Source organism: Protopterus annectens, chromosome 16.part0, assembly GCF_019279795.1.
Source record: "Protopterus annectens isolate FY-2018-M chromosome 16.part0, PAN1.0, whole genome shotgun sequence".
In the NCBI taxonomy this organism is placed as follows: Eukaryota; Metazoa; Chordata; order Ceratodontiformes; family Protopteridae; genus Protopterus; species Protopterus annectens.
In genome coordinates this window covers 152,700,887-152,724,686 of record NC_056750.1, presented here as the reverse complement: position 1 = coordinate 152,724,686, position 23,800 = coordinate 152,700,887, and the positions used below count along the sequence as shown (strand labels likewise).

Genomic DNA, 23,800 nt, shown 5'->3' with positions numbered 1-23,800 from the left:
TTATCTCTAAGTCTCATGGTAGCAAGTGTATTTTTTGTTAACCAGGGGGTGGTTTTCCTTTTTATTCTTTTGGTTATTAAGGGAGCATGATTATTTAGGATGTCTAGGAAGATAGTATTGAAGTGAGTTACTGCATTTTCAAGTGGTAGGGTTTTTAAGGGAATCCAGTTAATAGATTTAAGGGAGCTGGAGAAAGCTTCAGGGTTAAAGTTTTTATGGCATCTGGTAGTTATGTAGTTATGAGTAACTTGTAAGGGAGTTGGTAGATGTCTAGTGAAGATGGGAAGATGATCACTGAGGGGGTCAGGAAGGGTTCCACTGTCAGTGTAGTTATGGGGATGGGAGACTAGAATCCAGTCTAAGATATTGCCATTTGAGAAGTCTTTGGATGGTCTAGTTATTGAGTTGATTAGTTGAGAATAGTTGAAAAGGTTGATGTTGAGGGTGTGTGTAGGTGACTGTATGGAAGATCAATTAATATTGGTATCTCCCATGATTATAGTTTCATTACAGATGTTAGTTGATAGCCAGGAGAGGATGTTTTCAAGTATTGTACATAAATAATATTTGGCTGTGCATTTTTATGTATGGTGACATCTATAATGTTAATATAGTTGGCATATGTAGTGGAGGTGAATGCATGTGTGAAAGTTCTATAGATGTGAAACTTGTGAAGTGATTGTTGTGGTTATGTGCAACATAGTACTGAGAAACACAGGGAATTCTCAGGTTCCTTCATCCATGACAGAGATGATCTCTGAGTTAAAATAATAATGTGCAGAATAATGGGATCAAATAAAAAGTATGAGTACTTCATAGGATCATAGGAAGTTACTAGGCTATTGGCCTTGAGGCCCTTATAAGCCTAGCCAAGAGTTTACCCCATGTTAAACAAACCAGCACCAAATGCCCTTGTCCAGCAGGGACACGGGTGGAATTCCAGTGACATATTTTCTATTTCACATCCAGTTATCTGGGTTGCACTTTAAAAGGGGTAAAGAGGTACTCTGCTTGACATGGAGAGGGAGATTATTCCACAGATAGGGAAGCCTCTGTGATACAAATCTGTCCCTCCAAGTCCTATTGATGTCACAGACCAGGTTGAGGCCGCACATGTGGGTTACTCGAGCGGAGCTTAACTTGTGGATATGCAGCAGTCCCATCAAGGCGGGGTCCGAGATCACCTTGTATGTCAGACAGAGATCACCTCTGTGGATTCTGTATGAAACTGAGTAGAGGGTTAGGGCTTTTAGCCTATCTGTGTATGGTAGATTTTTGAGGCCCTGGATTCTCCTGGTTAGGAACCTCTGTGGTCTCTCCAGCTGCTGCATGTGCTTTGCAAGGTACATGCAAAATGGGATGTTGTACCCAATAATGGGCCTTATAAGGAAAGAATACAGGGATGTTATGACCTCCTTGTCCCTGGATGAGATGCCTTGCTTATGAGGTGGGCCATGTAGAAAGCTTTCCTTACAATGGAAGCAACATGGTGGTCAAATGTCAGGTTGCTATCAATCTGGGTGCCCAAATCCCTCACCACTGATTGCATGCTTAGGACGTTGTTATTAATGTGATAATATGTGTGAGTATCACTCTCCGCAAAGAGGATGATGATGCATATTTTTTTGTATTTAGCTTGAAGCCATGTTTCAGGCATCAGTCATTTGTCTGGGTGGGACCCTCTTGGAAGATGTCCACATCAATAGGGGAATTGATGACAGCACTCAGCTTACAGTCATCTGCAAACTTGGTCATCCATAGTCCACTGGTTTTGGCCTGCACCTCAGAAAAGTATATCCCAAATAACAGAGGCCCCAAGACCAATCCTTGGGGTATGTCGCTCAACACGGGGCTACTGCTTGAGGTGGCGTGGCTTCCCCTATATTGACTAGGTGGCTTCTATCAGTGAGCCAGTTAGCTACCCATCTGGTAACATATGATTTGATGCCCAGTTGAGAGAGTTTATCTATTATACCCGAGTGGGAAATAGTGTCAAAGGCTTTGGCCAGGTCAAGGTAGGTGGTGTGCACCATCTTCCCCTCGCCCATCACTTTGGTGACTATCTCAAAAAAGTCGACCAAATTTAACAGACATGACCTCCCCTTGACAAAGCCAAACTGTGTGGAATCGAGTGTTTGGAAGTTGCCAATGTCCTTGTTAATGAAGTCCATGATAATCCGTTCCATGGCCTTGCAGTTCAGGCTAGTTAATCTGATGGCTCTATAATTTCCTGGATCAGTGGAAGCTCCGCCTTTGTGTAAAGGGATGACAGTGGCTGTCCTCCACTCAGTTGGGACAAAGCTGGTACTCAGGCTTTGGTTGAATAGGGCACCTAATGGTGCTGCAAGTTCCTGCCTGAGTTAATGTAGGATGCAGCCTGGGATGTTATCGGGTCCCGTGTGAGCTGTATTTTTTGCCTTTGAGAGAGCAGTGATGACCTGATCCCTGGATATAAAGGGAAGGGGGCAGGTACTGGGAATGTCCTAATTTACTGATGGGGGGATAGAGGGATGACATTTTTATTGAATCTGTCAGCCAGCAAGTTTGCTAGATCTACAGCATTTGTATATGTGGTGTCCTTCACCGCCAGTTCTGAACAGATCTGGTTACTACCTTTGTGATTACGGATATATGTGAAGACGGCCTTATGATTGTCTATAGTAGATGTGGCCAATTTAGACTTGAAGTTTGTTTTGGAGGATTTCACTAGTGCTCTTATTTGCTTATTTAGGATAAGGATAGATTGCTTACAATTGGGCACCTGCTCCTTCTTGGTCCTTGACAACAATTTTTTTTTCTTTTGTTATAGTTTATTTATTGCAGATGTCCACCAGACAGGTTTACTCTTCCTTGCAGAGGATGAATTAGTCCTGTCAGGTATTCCTGATTCCATGCATCTATATACATGTTCACATAGTAATTTGGTATAGTTTTGGATACTGGTGCCAGTTCCCAGAGAGGGAAGGGGGTTGTAAAGCTATTTATACTATCCCTCAGGAGGCTATAATCAGCTTTGGAGAAGTTTTTTTTGTTTGACCCTAGCTAGTGGGGGGTCGGGGGAGATGGTGACTTCAACGTGACTGCTTTATGGTTGGATCTTACAAGGGAGGATGATACTGCAGGGATGCTGCAGCATTTACTCATGTTGGTTAATTCCAAGTCCAAAATATTATCACCTCTTGTAGGGGTATTGACTAGTTGTTCCAATGCATTTGCATTGACAAAATCGAGGAATCTCTGGGCATTTGTGTTCTGGCATGAGTAGTACTTCCAGTCTATGTTTTGGTAGTTAAAGTCACTGAGGATCAGGGTAAAGGGTTGAATCTTGATAGATTCAAAGAGGTTCAGATAGGCAGATTGGGCATCTTGAGTCAGATTTGGGGACTGGTAGTTAGCTATGATTTGTATAGGGGTCTTGTCAATGGTTAACTGCAACTAGAGTATTGCCTGTGTGTCATACTGTTTGACCAGCCTGGAGATGTGTATGTCTTTAATATATATTGAAACTCCACCTCCTTTGGCTTTACTACCCACAGTTTGGGGTCTGAATGTATGATAAGATGAGTAACCAGGAATGGCTTGGGTGCTCTCTACAGCTTTGAACCAGGTTTCTGTGACTGCGCAGATGTCAGAATTTTCCAGGGTTAAGAATAATTGCAATGAGTGCAGTTTCTTGTTTAGACTCCCAGCATTTATCAGTATGACCTTTAATTTGTGTTCCTTATGTGTGTGTGTATATTTGTGTGTATGCCTGTGAGCGTTTATGTGTTTGTGTGAATGTGTTCTTGTGTGTGTGTTTACATGTGTATGTTTGTGCATATGTGTAACTGTCTGTGTGCATGCATGTTTGCACATATGTGCATGTATGTGCATGCACACATGTGCACGTGTATGTGCACTCATATGCATGTGTGTGCATGATGCACATATGTATAAGCACGCATGTGTTTATGAGTGTATGTGTGTGCGTGCGCTTGTGTGTGTGTGTGTGTGTGTGTGTGTGTGTGTGTGTGTGTGTGTGTGTGTGTGTGTGTGTGTGTGTGTGTGTGTGTGTGTGTGTGTGTGTGTGTGTGTGCACATCATGTACCTTGTTGGATAACTGGGCCTGGGTAACTAGTTGTGCAGAGTGCCCATGATCAAAATATTTTTTTGCAAAACGATAATCTAAAGCATGCATTGTTGATGATGTGTACTTTATATATCATCCATATGCAATGTTTATTGTTGTAATTATTTAATACTTTTAACATGGTAGGCAGACGTGGTTAGATGTTCTTTTTCAACTATGTTTCAAGTCATTAATGTCAATGAATTCCATGTAACTTTTTTAGTCTTGCCAGAAAAGCTGCAGTTTGCTCAATGTTTGACAGATTCCATCTGTTTCCTGCAAGTCATGGTTTATTTTGTTTATTCAGATATCTGTCAACTATGAAAAAGCTTTGATCCCTCTAGACCAGGTTGGCACTCAATTCAGGAATACATGCATGTTTCAGATGAAATTCTGGCACACAACAGACATAACACATCAAAGGTGGGACGTTTACAGTATGTACCTAGCCATTACAATTCTTCTTCGGCTTTTTCCCAGTTAGGGGTCGCCACAGTGGATCACCTGTCTGCTCATGATTGGCAGTGGAGTTTTACAGTATTGAATTGCCAGCCCGGCACCCAACCTTCCACAGAAGGCCCAAACACGCACACACTCACATCTAGGGCCAATTTAGAGTGTCCAATCCACCTACTGCATGTCTTTGGGATGTGGGAGGAAATTGGAGCACCCAGAGGAAACCCACGCGACCACAGGGAGGACATGCAGACTCCACACAGAAGCCATCCCAGCCGAGGATCGAAATGGAGAACCTCCTCTTGCTGTGAGGTGACAACGCTAACCGCTGCACCACTGCAGCCACCCCTACCTAGCCATTACAATTCTGAGAAAATAAATCAAATTATATTTTCATAGATGGAAAGTATAATGTTGCTGAAAAAAGCTGTCATAGTTATTTGTATACTGTAATAGAGATGGCATGGGAGGTGAATTGATAAGTGAGGTAAGACTCAAAGGTAAGGGACTGGATGTTTTTGGTTCTGGACAGAGGTAGCCACAGTGAGTCCTTACGTTATATGGTCGAAGGGTTCTTCGAGACAGTCTATTTGCAAATTATAGGAATGCCTTTGGTTGATACATTTGAAAATCATGCTTTATAGCAGGAGGGTAATTCTGTGCATGATGGTTAACCATTTTATCTTTTTGCAGAGTGTTGCAGTGGTGCTTTTTCTGAGTTTTTTGAATCAGACAATATTATCTGAAGTAGTTAAGGGTGGAAAGATGCAATTTATTTTATTTGTTCATTTAATTTATTTTTTTAGGTTGATGTGATAACTGGAATCACAGAGAAAGTGAAACCTGTCAGACCAATATATTACTACAGGAATACATGCATGCATATATACAGATGTGCCCCTCACCAGGCTAGACAAGGAGAAAGTCACAGTAAGTTGCTTGTTGGGTGCTAGAGTCTGCTGAATTACACACACACTCAAGTCTCTTAACAACAGGTATTGTTATGACTCTGTCATAGTACATGTTGGTGTAAATGACTTGAGATGTTCCTCTCTTAACTATATGAAGAGAGACATGATTGAGCTTCTGAATATGTGTCCTTGGGAGGTATGTCCCTAGCCTTAAGCAACATCCTACCGTCACCCAGAATGATGCCTCAATACAAACAGAAAATTATTGACATTAACAACTGGCTTAGTTTCTGGTGCAATCCCAAGAGGATTCAGTACCTGACAGTCTGGGAGGACATGACTGACAGACCACAATGCTTTGTCAGAGATGGCCTTCATCTGTCTTCCCTGGGCTTCAGGCTTCTGGCAAAGGCTCTTGCCTCCCCATAGTACTTTTTGTAGGCAAAGTCAAGAGGACAAAATTACCAACATCAAAAGTTATTTTAAATGAAATTTAAAGGTCATGCTGCTAAATGCTAAGAGTCTTAACATAAAGATGCACTCATTGCAAGTATTCCTCGGTCTGGGGGAAGCTAACATTTGTACAGTTACTGAAACCTGGTTCAAAGCTGTGGAGAGCACCCCAGCCTTACCAGGTTACTCATCCTACTATATTTTCAGACCCCAAACAGAGGGCTACAAAGCCAAAGGAGGTGGAGTTTCAATACCTATCAAAGACATACACACCTCCAGGCTGGTCAAACAGTATGACACACAGGAGACACTCCAAGTGCAATTAACTGCTGACAAAACACCTAATTAAATCATAACTACTCAGGATGCCCACTCCACCTATCTGGACGTACCTGAATCCATCAATATTCAACCCTCTACCCTGATCCTGGGTGACTTTAACTACCCAACCATAAAGTAGAAGACCTATTCTAGCCCAAAGATTCTTCAAATTCATCAATGCCAATACATTGGATCAGCTGGTCAACACCCCATGAGAGGTGAAAATATCCTGGTCCTGGTACTAACCAACATGAGTAGCTACTGTAGCACCCCTACAATGTCATCCTCCTTGGTAAGATCCGACCATAAAGTCATCACTTTCAAAGTCATCATCTCCCCTGACATGGCCCTTGCCAGAGTCAAACAAAAAAACTTCCAAAGCTGACTACAACCTCCTGAGAACAGCCACCATCCCTTCAGCTGGAAATAGCACTAATGTCCAAGCCTACACCAAAAAAGTATATGAGCATCTACATTGCTGCATGGACTCAGCAATACTTGACAGGACCAAATCATCTTCCTCAAGGAAGAGTAAACCTGTCTGGTGGACAGCAGTAATAAATAAACTCTATAATAAAAGGAAAAAGTTGCTGTCCAGGATCAAGAAGAACCAGGTGCCACGTTGGAAGCAATCTCTCCTTTGTCTTCACAAGCAAATAAGGTCACTGATGAAATCCTTTAAGGCTATCTTTGAGTCCAAATTGGCCACATCCACTAAGGGTAATCACAAGGCCTCCTTCACATATGTCTGCAATCTCAAAGGTAACACCCAAATCTGCTCTGAACTGGTGGTCAAGAAGACCACATACACAAACACTGTAGATATAGCCAATCTGCCGGCAGACAGTTTCAGTGAAAACTTCACCCCCTTGTCCCCCCATCAGAAAACCAGAACATCCCCAACACCTGACCCTCCTCCCCTCATCACCAGGGAGCGGGTCTTTAATGCCCTCTCAAAGGCAAAAAATACAGCCTCCATGGGACCTGATAACATCTCTTTCTGCATCCTCCATGAACTTAGGCATGAGCTCTCAGCACCATTAGGCGCGCTATTCAACCAAAGCCTGAACACTGGTCTCATCCCAGCCATGACCCAGGCAATTAAAGGCCCATCAGCCTATCTAGCCTGAAATGCAAGGCTATGGAATGCATTATCATGAAGCTTATAAACAAGGACATTGGTAACCTCCAACTGCTTGACCCCACACAGTTTGGTTTTGTCAAAGGTAGATTATGCTTGTTAAACTTGGTTGACTCCTTTGAAACAGTCACCAAAGCCATGGATGAGGGTAAGATGGTGCACACTGCCTACCTTGACCTAGCCAAAGCCTTTGACACTATTCCCCACTTGGGCATAACAGATAAATTCTCCTAGCTAGGCATTAACCTGTATGTTACCAGATGGGTAGCTAACTGGCTCACTGATAGAACCCACTCAGTTAAAATAGGGGAAGCCACCTCTCATAGTAGACCCATAACAAGCAGTGTACCACACAGATTGGTCTTGGGGCTTCTGCTGTTTGGAATATACTTTTCTGAGGAGCAAGCCAAAATGAGTGGTCTGTGGCTGACCAAGTTTGCAGATGACTGCAAGCTGGGCAAGGTCTTAAATTCTCCTAGTGATGTGAACATCCTCCAAGAGGGGCTCACTCAAACTAATGACTGGTGCTAGAAGCATGGCCTCAAACTAAATGCCAAGAAATGTGTCATTATCCGCTGTGGGAAAAATTGCATCACCTCTAATTATCACATTAATAGCAATGTACTAAGCATGCAATCAGTTGTGAGGGACTTGGGGACCCAGGTTGATAGCAACCTGATTTTGACCACCACGTTGCCTCCATTGTATGGAAGGCTTTCTACATGGCCAACTTCATAAGTAAGGGTATTTCATCCAGGAACAAGGAGGTCATAACATCTCTGTACTCCTCCCTTATCAAACCCATTATCGAGTACAATGCCCCCTTCGGCATGTACCTTGCCAAGCACATGCAACAGCTGGAGAGACAACAAAGGTTCCTGTCCAGGAAAATCGAGGGTCTGAAACACCTATAGAATACAGATAGGCTAAAACCTTATCCCTCTACTCAGTCTCATACAGACTTCTCAGAGGTGACTTGTGTCTGGCATACGAGGTCATCTCAGACCCAACTTTGATGGAGTTGCTGCATATCAGTAAGTCAAACTTCACTCATGCAACTCACATGCAAGGCCTCAAGCTGGTCTATGACATTAATAGAACTTGTTGGCAGGATAGATTTGTGTCCCATAAACTCTCTCTCTGTGTTAAGCAGAGTACCTCACTAGCCGGCTTTAAGAGGAACCTGGATGACTGGATGGGAAACAGAATGTATACCACTGGAATCCCACCTGTGCTCTGCTGGACAGGGGATACAGGTGCTGACTTTGTGGGAATTAAATTCTTGGCTATGCTTATAAGGACCTCTGGGCCAATAGCCTAGTATCTTCCTATGAACCTATTAAGGTTAAAGCACATTAAAACATAAAACAAATGTCTTTGTTGGAACACAGCCACCTCTGTACAGGGTGTGTTCCTGGGCAAACTATTAAATTATGTAGCGACCTAAAAGATGGCAACTCAGACAAAAGTATAGCTCTCAGGTTTTCACTGGCCTTGGTAAAAAGGCATATTTCCATTGAAAAAACATGTTTTTATGCATTTACACTGAGCGCATTTACTTTGGTACATCAGTCTTCTGTCATTAAACTGCAATTATTTGACAGCAGATGGAGACAATAAGCCTTTCAAAGCTACCATTTGAAATGTCTTAACTTTCTACCTCCCCTCGATCCATGCTTCTTTTTTCCACCTCTCTCACACCTTTGTGATTCCCTCACCATTATTCCATTTGCATGGGTTCATAGCCCTCTCTGAAAAAACAGTCCCTACAATCTGTCCCATCTACCTCTTCTTATATTTCACTCATTGTTAAGAATGACCCCTTTACGTCTCTATAATATGATTTTCTCACTGATATCATGCCCCTTTTTCTCTTATTCAGCTCTCACTGGTGCAGTGCATGTGCAGTCATCACATACAGATCAGCACCCCCCCTTGTCTTTTTCCTGCACTTTTGCCATCAGTTCCACTCCCCCCAGGAGGTGCTATCCAATGGTTTGCTGCTCTACAAGTGCAGTGCTTTGTATTTGTTTGCACTGAAAGTCTGTCGGCACTTTTCTACCCATTCTCTCAGCCTCATCATCATCATCCACTGCTAACTATCTTCGTGTCATCAGTAAGGGAGTTGGTGACACCTTTTATTATCTCAGATAAGTCTTAGATAAAAACACCAAAGAGTACTAGACCCAGGTCAGACCTTTGCTGTGCTCTACTAGTCACTTCTCTAACTCCTTGCATTGTCTCTTTTTACCACAACCCTATGCAGTTGTCCAGTTCCACAGTCAGGGTCCTGCCTCCAACTCTACAGGTTTCCTGTCAGCTTAAGCTGTGTGACAGAGTTAAAGACCCTCTGAAGACAAGATAAACATCCTACCAGTATATTCCTGTCAATTCTTTCTCTAACCCACTCATAAAACTGGATTAGCTTTTACCAACAACTCCTTCCATCTCCAAACCTATTTTAGCTGTTGTCTTGGAGATTGCTGTCCATTAGAAATACTGTTGTCCTTCCACTCAGAATGGTCTCTATGACTCCTTGGCTTTATCTGACACTGTTGCTAAGGTGACTAGGCCTGTAGTTACCCTTATTTTTTGCCTCTCCCTCCCCATAGAAGGGTACCATAATTTCTTCCCTGCTTTCCTCCAGCACGTCTGTACTATTCCCTGAGCCGCAGAAGATTTCACAATGGCCAGATTTGTGAGCATTCTGAGCGACAGTTCATCTGGTCCTTGGTGACTTATGCTTCCTAACAGAAACTTGTTCCTTCTGTATCTTCTCCCTCTGTATTATAGTATTTGTCCACTGTTCTACCCCTGTGTCTGTTCCAGCCTGATAACTTTAGGAAACTGAAACAAGGTACCCATTTAGTGCCAGTGCATTTTTTCAGACTGAAGCACTTATTCTTACAGTACCTTGGTTTTTTATCTGTCTTCTGTAATCAAGCCAAGGGCTTACCTAAGTGTTATATAAGAGACTTCTTGAACCCTTGAAACTTTATAACTTAATACAAATTAACATTGCCAAGGAGTTATGGGGTTGTAAATACACCCTTCGTGTATATGTGAGAGGGTGTCACACCCACTACACATTGCTCCTATTAATCCAGTCTGATGGAGGAAGCAGAATGACTTGGATTTTTGTGGAATCTACCATGGTTATATAAATCTTATTTGCATCAACATTAGTAAGTGTTTATAAGGAGTTCAGTGGTTGGTAACATGTTCAAGAACACTGATAAGGCTGTTGTATGAGCCCATGAAAATTACAGCATGGAAATCACAGAGCAGTTTTTGAGTAATATATTTAGATATATAAATGTGAGGTGAACAATAGTTGGCTGGAAGAGTTTTGCACTTCTTCCAGAAAAGAATGCCTTAACATGATATAAATTGCAGTAAGACTGTACTGAATTAAGAAAAATGTTTAGCAACTGCATAATATTTAAAAGAAATAAGAGTTTGTTTGAAAAACTATTTTGGTTCTTTTAATTATAGTTGGTTACCTTGCACTGCAGAGCACTGGACTCAGTCTTTTGTATGTGAAGTCAAGTGGAGGCAGTGATTATAACTGATCTGCAGCTCTGCAGTATACAGCTCATTTGGATATGGCAGGTATTGGCTATTCTCTGAGGTAGTAGTGCATCTTTATCACATGACTACTAAGCTAGTTATCCTTTGTTTGTGAGCTGGTATCAGTAGTTTGATTTGAATCCAATACTGCTGGTTCTGTTGTAAAGTATCATTACCATGGTCTGGGAGTTAGAACTATTAACTTTATGGCTTCTTATTATAAAAATGATAAACACATCTGAAAGATACAAAGTCATTGGCAGATACAAATACAAATGAGAGTAAAGGTACTACAGATAAATAGAAAGGTATTCTCAGAAACCGAGAGAGAGGCATGTGATCAAAGGTATTGCCAGGCATACTCTGTGTACTCTACTGAGTACATTTTTTCTGAGCATCATTTCAACATGGCTTTCTTCAGGTCATATGTCTACAACTGTCAATGACAGATACAATATTGCTAATCTAAAAACAATATTTTAATGGTTTTGGGGGGGGCAACTAAAATGTTACTTACATTCATTAAGTGCTTGTGGGAAGCATTTTGAGAGATGTGTCAATTTTTAAGTGGTAGGTGTCATGGGAGGGTAGCACTAAGATCGCACGAGTACAAAATGGAATTTGATTGCTACACCCCTGCATATGATAGGATGCATTCTGCATTGAAGATTAACATCAAGTGGGCATCATATTTACCTTAGTCCGTCCTCCATTCCATAGTATAATGCTTTCATTGATTAATAACTTATGGTTGTAGAACACTCCAACCTTAATAAACTTGATTGAGCCCTCAGTGTCCATTTGCCAGTTCATGACATCATAACTTGCTGGTGTGTCTCCATGCTCGTCAAAAAAAACTTCCTCATTTAGGCTGGTCTTCATATGGAAATGAACATTCTTCATAAAGTGAAATAACTAGACAGCAAAACAAATAAATCATGATACTATACTGCATGTAATATATACATTTTTAATCAGCATTTCAGTTTGTTTTTCATTGTTATCCATGAACAATAATACATAACTGGATGTAGAATGAGGTAGTGGCATAAACATTTTTCAAGCAGCAAATAATATTAAGTGCTCATTTATTTATTGAATTATTTCAGTATTTTTACTGAGTGAAGTATTTGTTTATTTGCTAATTAATCTGTATTTAGTGATAACCTAGTAGTCAAGCAAAATCATTTAACATTCCTTTACAGATAGGAAATTATGCTTAGATACTGCATGTCTTATAATAAATCATATTTAATATGCTAATTGCAGGCACCTATCTGATATTTAAATTCACTCCTGTCAACAAATTTATGTGATTCATGTACACAGTTTTTGAATATGAAACTTCAAAACTAAATTTTTGCAGTTATTGAGAGTAGCTAACTCAAAGGTGAAATGCAGTTTTATACTGTCTTTCAAATGTCAGACAAAAGTGGCCTGTAGTACAGAAATTACCCATTGAATGAATTTATTTATTCAAATGGTTGGAACTTGAACATTAACTGAAACACCTGAACAGAAAGTATGATTAGGTCATACATAAGGACTAAAGGTGTAAGACAATTTTTTTTTTATATGTGTTGCTATCTGTTAACGAGGAATGTTTATTCATTGAAGGGCAGAATTTACTACAATTACTACAGTGGTAGCATTGTTACCTCACAGCAAGAGGTTCTCCCATTCGATTCTTGGCTTGGCTTGGGAGTGCCTTCTGTGTGGAGTCTGCATGTCCTCCCTGTGGTTGGGTAGCGTTCGAAAGACATGCGTGCATAAATGGGCGTGCCTTCGTTGAAGGTTGGGCATTGAGCTGGCACCTCGGCGTTTCATAAAAAGATCTACTGCCGATCATTAGTGGACCGGAGTTCCGCTGTGGCAACCCCTTACCAGGAAAAAGCTGAAAGACAAACAGCAACTAGAACAAGTCAGTTTTTATAATACAGCACAGCAGAGAAAGAACAAATCTTCCAAATACAGAGTAGTCTTTCTGAAATCGTCATAACCTACACTCTTGTTAAAGTTATAAAGAATACATTCTATCACTTATGGGTACAAGTACTGGATCTCATAAATTAGCATAGTGCCAACTTAGCAAATATAAAACAAATCCTATACGTTTACAGGAAAGTTACACTTCACTGCAACTCTTCATTTTGGAACTATACCGTGATCCACACAAACGTTCTATGTACTTAGTCCGAGGTCACAGTACTTTGAAACAAAGGGACTGCACAACTGGATAGAAACCCAAGAATTCGCTCTTCTCTGAGGAAGTGAGAAAATGGAAGTACTATATTTAGGTAATAGGATGTTGGGAGGTTCATTCTCAACTTCAAGGATGATGAAAACAGCCATCCCTACAGAAGTAATTCAGAAATAATATGCTACAGGTTATTTATAACCAAATTCCTTTATTATTTATATGTGTGAGAGACTGTTGCTGCCAAGGCAGCTCTCACTGTTTTGCGCTGGTGTTATATGTGCTTCGATAACATATTTCAGAATTTCAGACTTGTTCCATCAGTGTTCAGCAACAATATACTCCCGCACCTGATGGGCACCTGTAAATTACACTATATCAAGGATAGTAAAAATCAGCCAATCAGTAGCTAAGCATATCTGTTGGTAAAACTTGAATAGCCTATAGGAAGATTCCTGAATGTTCAAAGTGGATGAATTCAGCAGTAAAATATTATTACTACGGACAATAATAATAAAAATAATAATAATAATTAGAAAAATACATGCAATCAGACTAGTTGTATGTATTAGCTTTTCAAATAAATAAACCATGGCTATAGAGAAATAAACGTCACCACTAAATCAATACTTTCAAACTATTTTAAAGTTATATAGTTCTTTACACATTAATGGCCTTTTCAAATAATGTTCAGTTTTACAAGTCATCCAAATTCAGAAGGACAAATGACAGGAGCTGTTAAATGAAAATGATTTTGTTGACAAGAATGCAGACAGCACAAGGTGAAAATACCATGCAGAGGGTAACTGACAACCAGTAAGTAATTTGAACAGGTACCCTTTCAATTGCATTAAATGAAATGAAAGCACATGGACACATCCATGGTCTCAGATCCATCCATCCATCCATCCATCCATCCATCCATCCATCCATCCATCTATCTATCCATCCACAACCCTTTTACCAATTTTTCCACATGGGGTAGAGGTGTCACTTCAGTAGTGAAAACCATCTAGAGCCAAGATTCATACTGCCAGGTGGCTAGCCCTGCCACAGATCTCTGGTCTCAGATGACAGGCTATAAAGATACTTTTCAAATTTGGTGGATGTACATCACACCCAAACAATTTTAGATCCATCAATATGACTAGATTTTTTTATGTACAATCATGGAGAGACCCATGAAGCAGCCTATCTAAAATGTCACAGGGATCAAGTTCTGTTAAGTCTGGAATATTTCTGTTATGTATGGAATAGTTCTGTTATGTATGGAATATTTCTGTTATGTATGGAATAGTTCTGTTATGTATGGAATATTTCTGTTATGTATGGAATAGTTCTGTTATGTATGGAACAGTACAGCTTTTTGAGGCATTGTACTTCCTTTTAAATTTTGTGACAGTTTTTGAAGTCATAATAGCAGCACCTGATGGAGACCTGAAACTGCATGCTGCTTATATCTAGTAACACAAATGAAAATAATCGAATAACTGACAAATCAAAACAACATATGATTGACATCAGGATAGAGAGTTACTTAATCCTAATGGGGTTACTGGTGATGTCCCACAGACCTCTTTATTAGGGCCACTTCTTTTTGAACTATGTTTCTCAAATATAAAAATGGGAAGTGTCTGCATCATCGCCATATATGATCATGATTGCAAACTGGGTAACATAATTAAAGTTCTCTAAGATTGTTGACAAAATTATGATGTTACTTTAAATGACAGTTGATGTAGCATCACAAGTCTTAGAAAAAAGAACATAAAATTTTGATTGCAAAATAAATGGTCAGATTATAAAAACCAGTGCCATTAAAAATCTGTTTAACTTTAAATCAATTCCATCATTAAATATCTAGATGACCATAGATGATAGTTCAAGTTCTGACAACTGTATATCTATAAAAGGGTTTACTATTAGAATGTTGAAATTTGAAGTAAAAATGGTACTTAACAGCGAATTATTTCGCCGAAAGTATACATAACCTAATGACCCTATTGTCAAAAATTAGCTGTTAATGCTGAAAATGTCGACAATGACATTTTATGGCATTAACAACAATGCCGTAACGTATGCCCTTCCTGTAACTTCCTAACCCCTACATCTAACATCCTGTTTATGCAGGGGGTTAAGCCCCCCTGCACTCCCCACCCCCAACTTAATATTCCAACTCCAAGATCGCACTACAGTGAGGAAAGGGATGTATTTCCCTAACCACACTGTACTGTGATCCCTGTACATAACTGAACGTTATATTTGCAAATGCACAGTACATTCGCAAATATACCATTTGATTACGTAGCTTGCACACATATGAACTATTCGAACATCTGTAGTTCGAATAGTTCATAGGCGTACAATGCTATGCCGATATTTCAATAGTAAACCCAAAAAACAACAGAAAGATATTCTCTGTAATTTGTTTAATTCCTATAGAAAATGTGTGTAACATTTCTGGTTCCAATTTTTATTTTGCAGAATGAGAAAGTCAGAAGTAATCCCTGCATTATTGCAATTATATACTCAAATTAAGATCAGTAACTATACTGAAAGAGACTTTGAGACAAATCTCACTGTTAGCAAAACATCACAACATAATCATGCTGGGTGATATTAACCTGACCTACAACAGCTGCCTACATCACACACTTAATGACTTTAGTTTAAAGTAACTAGCAAGAGAAGGAAGTGGACAAAATATCAAAAGAATGCCAAAGCCTCAGTATTAGCTGTATTAATAACCAACATTCCAGAGCATATACAACCAGTTATAATCTGTCCTAACTTCTTAGTTGATCATAAGGCTGTATTTTTACATAGTGACTTAAAGCAATTCAATTTCCACTGATATAAAAGTCTGTAAGAAACATCACTGAGTCCTCTAAAGATATGCTAACCAATTAACTAAACACTGTTAGCTGATACGCATCATTTAATGCCATAGACCCTTTATTTGTTCTTAATCAAGTCTATAGTATACTTTTCAAGCTGCAAGATAAATTGTCTCTCATACAAGCAAACAAGTTAAGGTATAAAAAGGCTCCTTGGCTAACCACACAGTTATGTAAAAAATTTAAAACAGAGATGCAGCCTGGACAGAGTAGAAGGAAGATGTAATAAACATAAATTAATTTGTTAGTTGCCAAGACATAAAAATGAACCAGAATAAATGCAAACAAAGCTAAACTCTGTACTGCAGACAGTTACAACCAAATCAACTATGACTGTTCTGAAATGTAGTTAATTAATTTGTCTAAAAATATTCAAGAAATTTGACCAAATAAGAAAGATATGTCTAATACTATGAAGTTCTCCTTTTTTTATCACATAATCTATTTATAAATACCCAGCGGCTAACCCCAGACAAATCCTTCCATCAGGTTATCTCTTGGATATCCTTTACTTCAAAGATATCACAAAAACAAAAAAGGTAAAGAAACCTAGAAAATCTGAATACAATGTTAACTGTTACAAACTTCAAAAGGACTACTTAAGATAGGAATACAGGTTGCTTGCAAAGCAGTAATGCATAAGTTTAGCCTATCACTTAACTTAAAAATCATATGACAACTTTTTAAAAATACCAACAATTTTTCTCATCCAGGAATGCCTCTCTTTATAAACCAATAGCCAAGCTTCACTCATAGCAAAAGCTCTCAAACAATTAATTTACATACAGGTCCTAGAAAGCATTCAGATATGTGATGTTATTTCAGACAAGCTGCATGACTTTTGGAAAAAAATCATACCATAAATGTTCATTACTACCTTGGAAATAATGCTTTCAACAATGCAGAAAAATACCAACTTACTAGTGTTATATTTGTTGATCTAAGACAAGCCTTTGAACACGCTACACTTCTGCATAAGCCAGAGAAATGTACTTTCTTATCCAAAGTGTCTTGTTGGTTCAGTGAATATGTACCCAGTAGATCTTTTGTTGTTGCCTCAGGTAAAACACACTACTTGGCAGCCTAAATTTATTTTTATTTTTATTTATTTTACATTTGTTTACCTGGAAAGTCCGACTGGGCAGGTTGTCCATTTTCAGTGGAGGCCCAGATAGAAAAGTCACTTCAAGATACCATGCTAGGGTGCCTTCTGTTTTCTCTATTTATGAATGATATCACATGAGAACTGTCTAGTTTAAACTGTTTTCTGTACATAGAGTACTAGAGTGGAAAAGTCTTATTAAGAGAATAATGCCACTCTTCAAAATGACATTGTACTAATGTGGAATTGATTACATAAAATAAGCTTTGCTAAAATACACAGAAATCCCCAGTAATTACTTTCAGTACACCCCAGAGTCTAACAAAATCTTCATTAATCTCTCTTACTGACACTGCAGGTCAACACCAGGGAGCTAAGGTTTTATTCTTAATGTCCAGTTTAGATTGTACAATATCTTTTCCTGCCAAATATATATTGTTTTGTCTTTACAATTCAAAATGTAAATGTAATAACTATTTTATCATTGTTTGTAAACAACATTGATGGCTCAGCCAGTGTTTGAAAAGAGTTTTTGGATCAGTGTACCAATAAGGTAACCAAATGAAATAAACAGTCCCCAGGATTCAATAAAATGCATGTAGAGCATACACAGAATGTACCGGTATACACGGCCACGGTTTCCCCTTGGCAGCACACCATGCATATTAATCATGGAAGTCTAACGAGGGAGATCAGAGTAACATGGATATTGAATCTGTGTAAGTAGTAGTGGAGAGGCTGTCCTGTAATTGTGCATTGTCCAGGAAATTCCTAGACAGATATTACGCACAAGATAAGATTCCTTGTAATGTACCCTGCTAGTGTAGAAATATGTGTGAACATTAGTATATGTTTTTAATGTTTTATTTTTTATTTTATTAATTTTTTTTTTGTTAATGCTTGTTTGCATGGCTCAGAGCCCAGAAGTGCTGAGCAGTGCTTACACTTACACAGCTGACACCTGCCAGGCATCTAAGAACAGTAACCGGATGTAATCAAGTCTTTATTTAATTTTCTATTAAAGCTCATTTGGGGCACAGTGGCATGAAGCACAGCAGTGCTGAGCTGCGCTTACACATACACAGGTGAAATTTGCCAGACATCTAAAAATAGAAATTGGATGCAAATAATTCATTATTTATGTCTGCATTTTTTATTCTATTATTTTGTCAATGGCGGTTTGAGTGGCACGGCATGGTGCTGAGCACCAACAACAGGTTGCTTAATAGTATATGTGAAGGTATAGTAGTTTTTATTGTATTCAAGTAGTTAAGTAGGTTGAGTCACAGCCTAAAGTGTAGTAGGTCCTGGGCTCAAGTCCTGAGCAGTCATACCTCTTTTACATTTATTGCTGTGGAAATGTGTGAGGTGACCTAAAGGGAGGTTTAGTTCAAAAATAAAATTGCTACATTTGGAAAAGCTGCATGGTGCTAAGCACTGCTTAAACATGGTGAATGGCTATTAGTGCCTGTGCATTGCTAAGCTCCGTTAAAACATGGTTGTGTGAGTTTATGTGATGCTCAGCTGGTTTGTGCGATGCTAAGTAATGCTGCACTTTTTTAAATGTTACAGTATGACATGAAAGGGTGGGAAAGCAGCCTATATTAAGGCCAATAGGTGGGAATTCTTCAGCATTCATTGGTGTCTCAGTAACCTGTTGAGATGCCTGACAGTGTTGGTGAGGGAATGCGCTTTTGGGCAGAGAGGTGGTTTGTGCAGGAGTCCATAGTGTTTGTTGGTCCAGAACTATGAACCCCATCGTTTGCAGGGTGATTACCAGGCTCAGAATGTAAATCTGAAGCCTGGGATCAGTTGGTAGGGATATTACCAGTGCTACTAATATCCCCTGCATTGGTGAACAGTGTTATCACCACTATGATGACCTGAAGAGAAGGAAGAGGAGAACCTTGAACACCTGGGTCCAAGAGGCTAGGCTGGGCATGCCCCCACAGATATGTAAGTATGTTTCATACTACTTTACTAATACACGAGCTGAATCTATGCAAAGCTGGTATGCATAATAGTTTGCTTCTGTTCCCACAGCTGCAGCCGAATGGGCTTGCAATGTCCAGTGTCATGCTGGGAGCCTGGCCAGAATGCTCTGTGAGTGTGGTAAGTACAGATAATTTCTGATAACTGTAGTACAATAACCAATAAACAATAACAGTACCAATAAACAATAAGGTGTAAAACAGGATTGTGCTTTGATAACTAATGTGTGCAAATAACTGATTTAGGGCTGTATTAATTGAATGTCTGTCCTAATGTGATACCAATCAACTGTAAACTTAAATCAATAAAGAATGCAGAAGTAATTGCCTGGAAAATGTATTGTACAAGCCACAGTATGCTTCAGGACTGTCTGCAAGCCAGTTTGAGTCAAATAATGCTTTCCATTCCCCCACTCCAGGAACAATGTATATGGGTAAGGTAGCCCATGTTCTGGGCAGATATCATGTATGTAAGTGACACATTTTAAGGAACAATATCAATAAAGAGTACAGCAAGATTGTGCTTTGTTAAGTAATGCCTTCAAATAACTGCAGCAGGCTGTATTCATTGCAGGTGTTTTATAATCTGACTGCAATCAATTGTTACATTAAGTGCACATGTCACCTGGTGTCACAGTGTTTGGGTACTACTCCCATGCCAGCCCACTAAGACAGGAGCAACTGTGTAGTCTACTTAGTTAATGTGCATGAACATATCTCTCAACTATCATGATTTTTCATAATGAAATATCAACTGCTCAATCTGTCTGGTCCTTGAGTAACAGATAAATGATTACCTGGAATGCAATGTATTTGCAAATCCATTTACAGAACACCTTTGTAGTAATTTACCAGCACAGTATGTGAAACAGTTCCATGTACTTCTGTACCTGCATATGTTAGTGCTTAGCCCATACTATCCCATGCTAACAACTTGAAAGGTATGTACATGTAACATCAGCTATAGAAGAATTGGTGTCACTGTACTCACAAGTGACACTGCACACCTGTAGAAGTATGTATTAGTATTTGTGTAGTAATATCATCTGCGAGTTCACTAGTGTTATGTTCTTCTCTCTCTCTCTCTCTCTCTCTCCCCAACCCCTTATCTTCTTTAATTTATTAATGTTATTTATTATTATATTTTAATATTAATATAGCATGTTAAACTAACTGTTTTGTTGGCCTTATAGGTTATTTCGTACTGGTTTGCTGTTAACATACTTACTGTTATGTTATTTAATGTTGTGTTCCACATAATATACCTTAATATGTATTTAGATTAATCAATGTTATGTTCCATTATGTTAATAGCAACTTGGTTTGGTTATTACTAATTTTAACTTATGTTTATATTTAATTTACTACAGCACATCAAGGTAGGCCCATTCCAGGTGATCCATCTACCTTGCCTCCTCCAATCATGGCACCGGGGCCCAGCACATCTGGGCCACAGCCTGATGGTGCACTCCCTGGTGTCCCTGCACTACCTTGGGCATTGGGTAGTACCACCCCATGGGCCAGGACTGGGCCCCCTGCTGGGAGAGGTGATGGAGGGTGTGATTTCATTACCCCTGATAAAGTGCCAGGTATGGTGCTCAGGGTACTCTTCCAAACCTTTGAATGTCACCTGCACCAGATAGCAGGCATGCTGGCCACCCTGGTGTGGCAGGCTTGCCCTGGACCCCAGCCTCCACCACTGCCACCACAGGGGCAGTGAAGGAGCAGTATCGACAGTCCCATGGGTGGGGACTTGAGTCGCGCTGCTACCATGTGGAGGCACGTGAGACCGGGATTTGACAACACCCTCCCCATCCAAGGTGTTCACCTCCTTCTTGTGTCACACACCAACCCTGTATGCTGTCTTGTCTGTCTTGTCTGTCTGCAACTTATCTTCCCCACACGTACCTATGTCTCTTCCCCAACATTTCACTCTCATCTTAAAAATAATGGACACCTGCCCCACAAAACAATATTGTCCCATACGTATCTCTTGGCTTGACAGCACAGTTATGTTGCCCTCACCCTTCTCTCTGGGGGGTGACAGTCCATATTCAACTACATATTCTGTCAAAGTGCACAGTTGTTGCTGTACAAAAAATGGATAGCTATGGTTCTTTCCTACACCCTTCCTGTACATACCTACCTGCCTTTCACTATGTTTCCCCTGCTTGCACCCCATTTCACCACTGTCATATCTCCCCATTTTTCTTTTCTTTAAAGTATTTTTAAGTGATGCTGCACAACACAGCATGCCACTCATCATCACCAGGCTTAGCTAGATGGACTGATATTGATATATGAGCTTGAAATGATAATAAACAAACTTACAAAATTTACACCTGTGACCTATGTCGAACTCAAGACCATCCCACCTGAAGACCAGTGCATTAACCTACCATGCCACACAGCTGTTAATCAAAGCAGGTGCTTTGAGGAAAATATAGCAATTGTAAGTAACAGTTATTAAGCATTTTTAGGTAGAGCTGTGCATCGAGCTGTGTGGCACAAACTTACTAAAAGTGTAATGGAAAACACGGGAGTGTAACTTGGCATCCAGTGTAAGACTAGTGTACGACTACACCACTAGAAAGCCAAACACAGAAAAATGGATATAACTGTGGTCTGTAATAGCAGTTACATTTGCACTTTTATCAGGAGCATTTACAAATACTCCTGATAAAATATCAAGGGCAAAATACATGTTCAACTGGGACTATGGTGGAGAAATACATCTATATAAAGCCATGCACATAATAATGGATGTAAATGAAGTATGTCACAGCACGCATGTGTGCACTTATATTTTGACAAATACAACTGCTGTAGCACTGACTCAGTAGCTCAGTCTGTTAAATGTTTGTCACAAGACATATTTATATATATATATATATATATATATATATATATATATATATATATATATATATATATATATATATATATATATATATATATATCAGATAGATCACAGGCAGTCAAATGGAAGAACTCCATATCTTCCTTCCTACCTACCCCAACTGGCGTACCACAGGGATCCATCCTTGGGCCAATGTTTTTTAACATCTTCATCAATAACTTTCACACTGCTATTCCTGATGCTAAAATCATTCAATACACAGACGATTCAACCTTAGTCTGCTCTGCCTCAAACCTCTCTGAATTGCTGACTAAAATCCAAACTGCCTTCTTAACAACTAAAAACTGGATGCGCCAAAACCACCTCTCTCTCAATGCAAATAAATCAAAGATTCTATTATTCCCACCCACAAAGACCCTCTCCTACGATAAAAACAACTTCAAAGTCTATAGTCAAACCAACTCACCTATAGAAGTAGTCCCCTCTGCCAAACTACTTGGCATTACTGTAAATGAACACCTCAAGTTTGATATTCATATTCAACAAAATATTAAGAAAACCCACCAAAAGCTAGGTATGCTGTATAGGAATAATCACTTTCTCTTCAACTCTACCAGGCAAACTCTGGCCTCGACTTATCTTCTTCCTTCCTTATTATTCAGAGCCCCTCTCCTAATCAACCAGTCCTCCTCTATCACCTCTAAACTAGAAAACTGCTACAACAAAATCTCGAAATTTGCCTCTAAATCTAAAAATACCACCCATCACTGCCAACCCTACAATCCCTGAATTGGCTTGAACTCCCAAACTACCTAGACTATCTCCAACTCACTACTGCACATAGACTCATATTTCACCCAACAAAATGTCCCACTCTAACTAACATCCTTCCACCTTATACATCCAACAGAGCTCTCAGATCTGAAAATCAGAACTTAATTACTATCCATAAACATAAAAGTCCTGCTGGCCATCTTCTCCTATCTTTCTGACCAGGCAAAAATGGAATTCCCTTCCCTCCACACTAAGAACCATACCAAACTCAGAAAACTTCAAAACCCAACTATTCAAACATGTCCACTAAATGGAAATGTACCTGCCTTCACCCAACCTAATCCAAGGGGGTTCTCGCTCTGGTTTCCAAGCTTTACAACTCTCATAGTTATCTTCCTATGAGCCTATCTAAGCTCTCAACAGTTTCTATAGCTTCTCTCTAAGCTCTCACCTCCTACAGCTACCCTCACACAGCCAAACCTTGTAAATATTGTAAATAGCATTCTACTGTTGATGTGTGTATTTAATGCGTATTTACATTTTCTTAAAAGGTTTGTATGTAAACTGTTTCCACACCTAACCCATATCTGTTTTCCTCAAATGAAACTGTGTAATCCCTACCTTCAAGCTTAATGAATTTGTTAACTATGCATGATACCGAATGCATTTATGAGTAACTATTCTACATAAGATCTTTAATATTAACTATCATTTGTATCTAAATTGTATAATGCATCTTGGAACTTTTCTCCCCGGGCCTCCACTGAAAATGAGTCAATTCAGCTCAGTGGACTTCCCCGGTAATCAAATTGCAAATAAATAAATAAATAAATAAATATATATATATATAGCTTAGTCAAACACTCTGCTTATGCTATGCTGAAGAGGTCATAACAAGGCTGAAATATGCATATCCATGGCTAGTGGGGTTTGGCTTTATTGGCCTGAAATTGTCCATTAAAATGACTTCAAACGTAAAAGTCATGGGCATTCAGAATCGCCATATAGCTGAAACACCT

At 39.5% G+C, this 23,800-nt stretch overlaps 1 protein-coding gene across 1 annotated transcript in view; it reads right to left on the bottom strand.

The window, feature by feature from the left end:
* LOC122790537 (extracellular calcium-sensing receptor-like) overlaps positions 1-23,800 on the bottom strand; it is a 190,531-nt gene that overhangs the window by 92,627 nt on the left and 74,104 nt on the right. Inside the window, exon 4 of the mRNA XM_044058086.1 lies at positions 11,657-11,875. Within this exon, the coding sequence (XP_043914021.1) occupies positions 11,657-11,875 (219 nt within the window). The remainder of the gene's footprint in view (positions 1-11,656; positions 11,876-23,800) is intronic.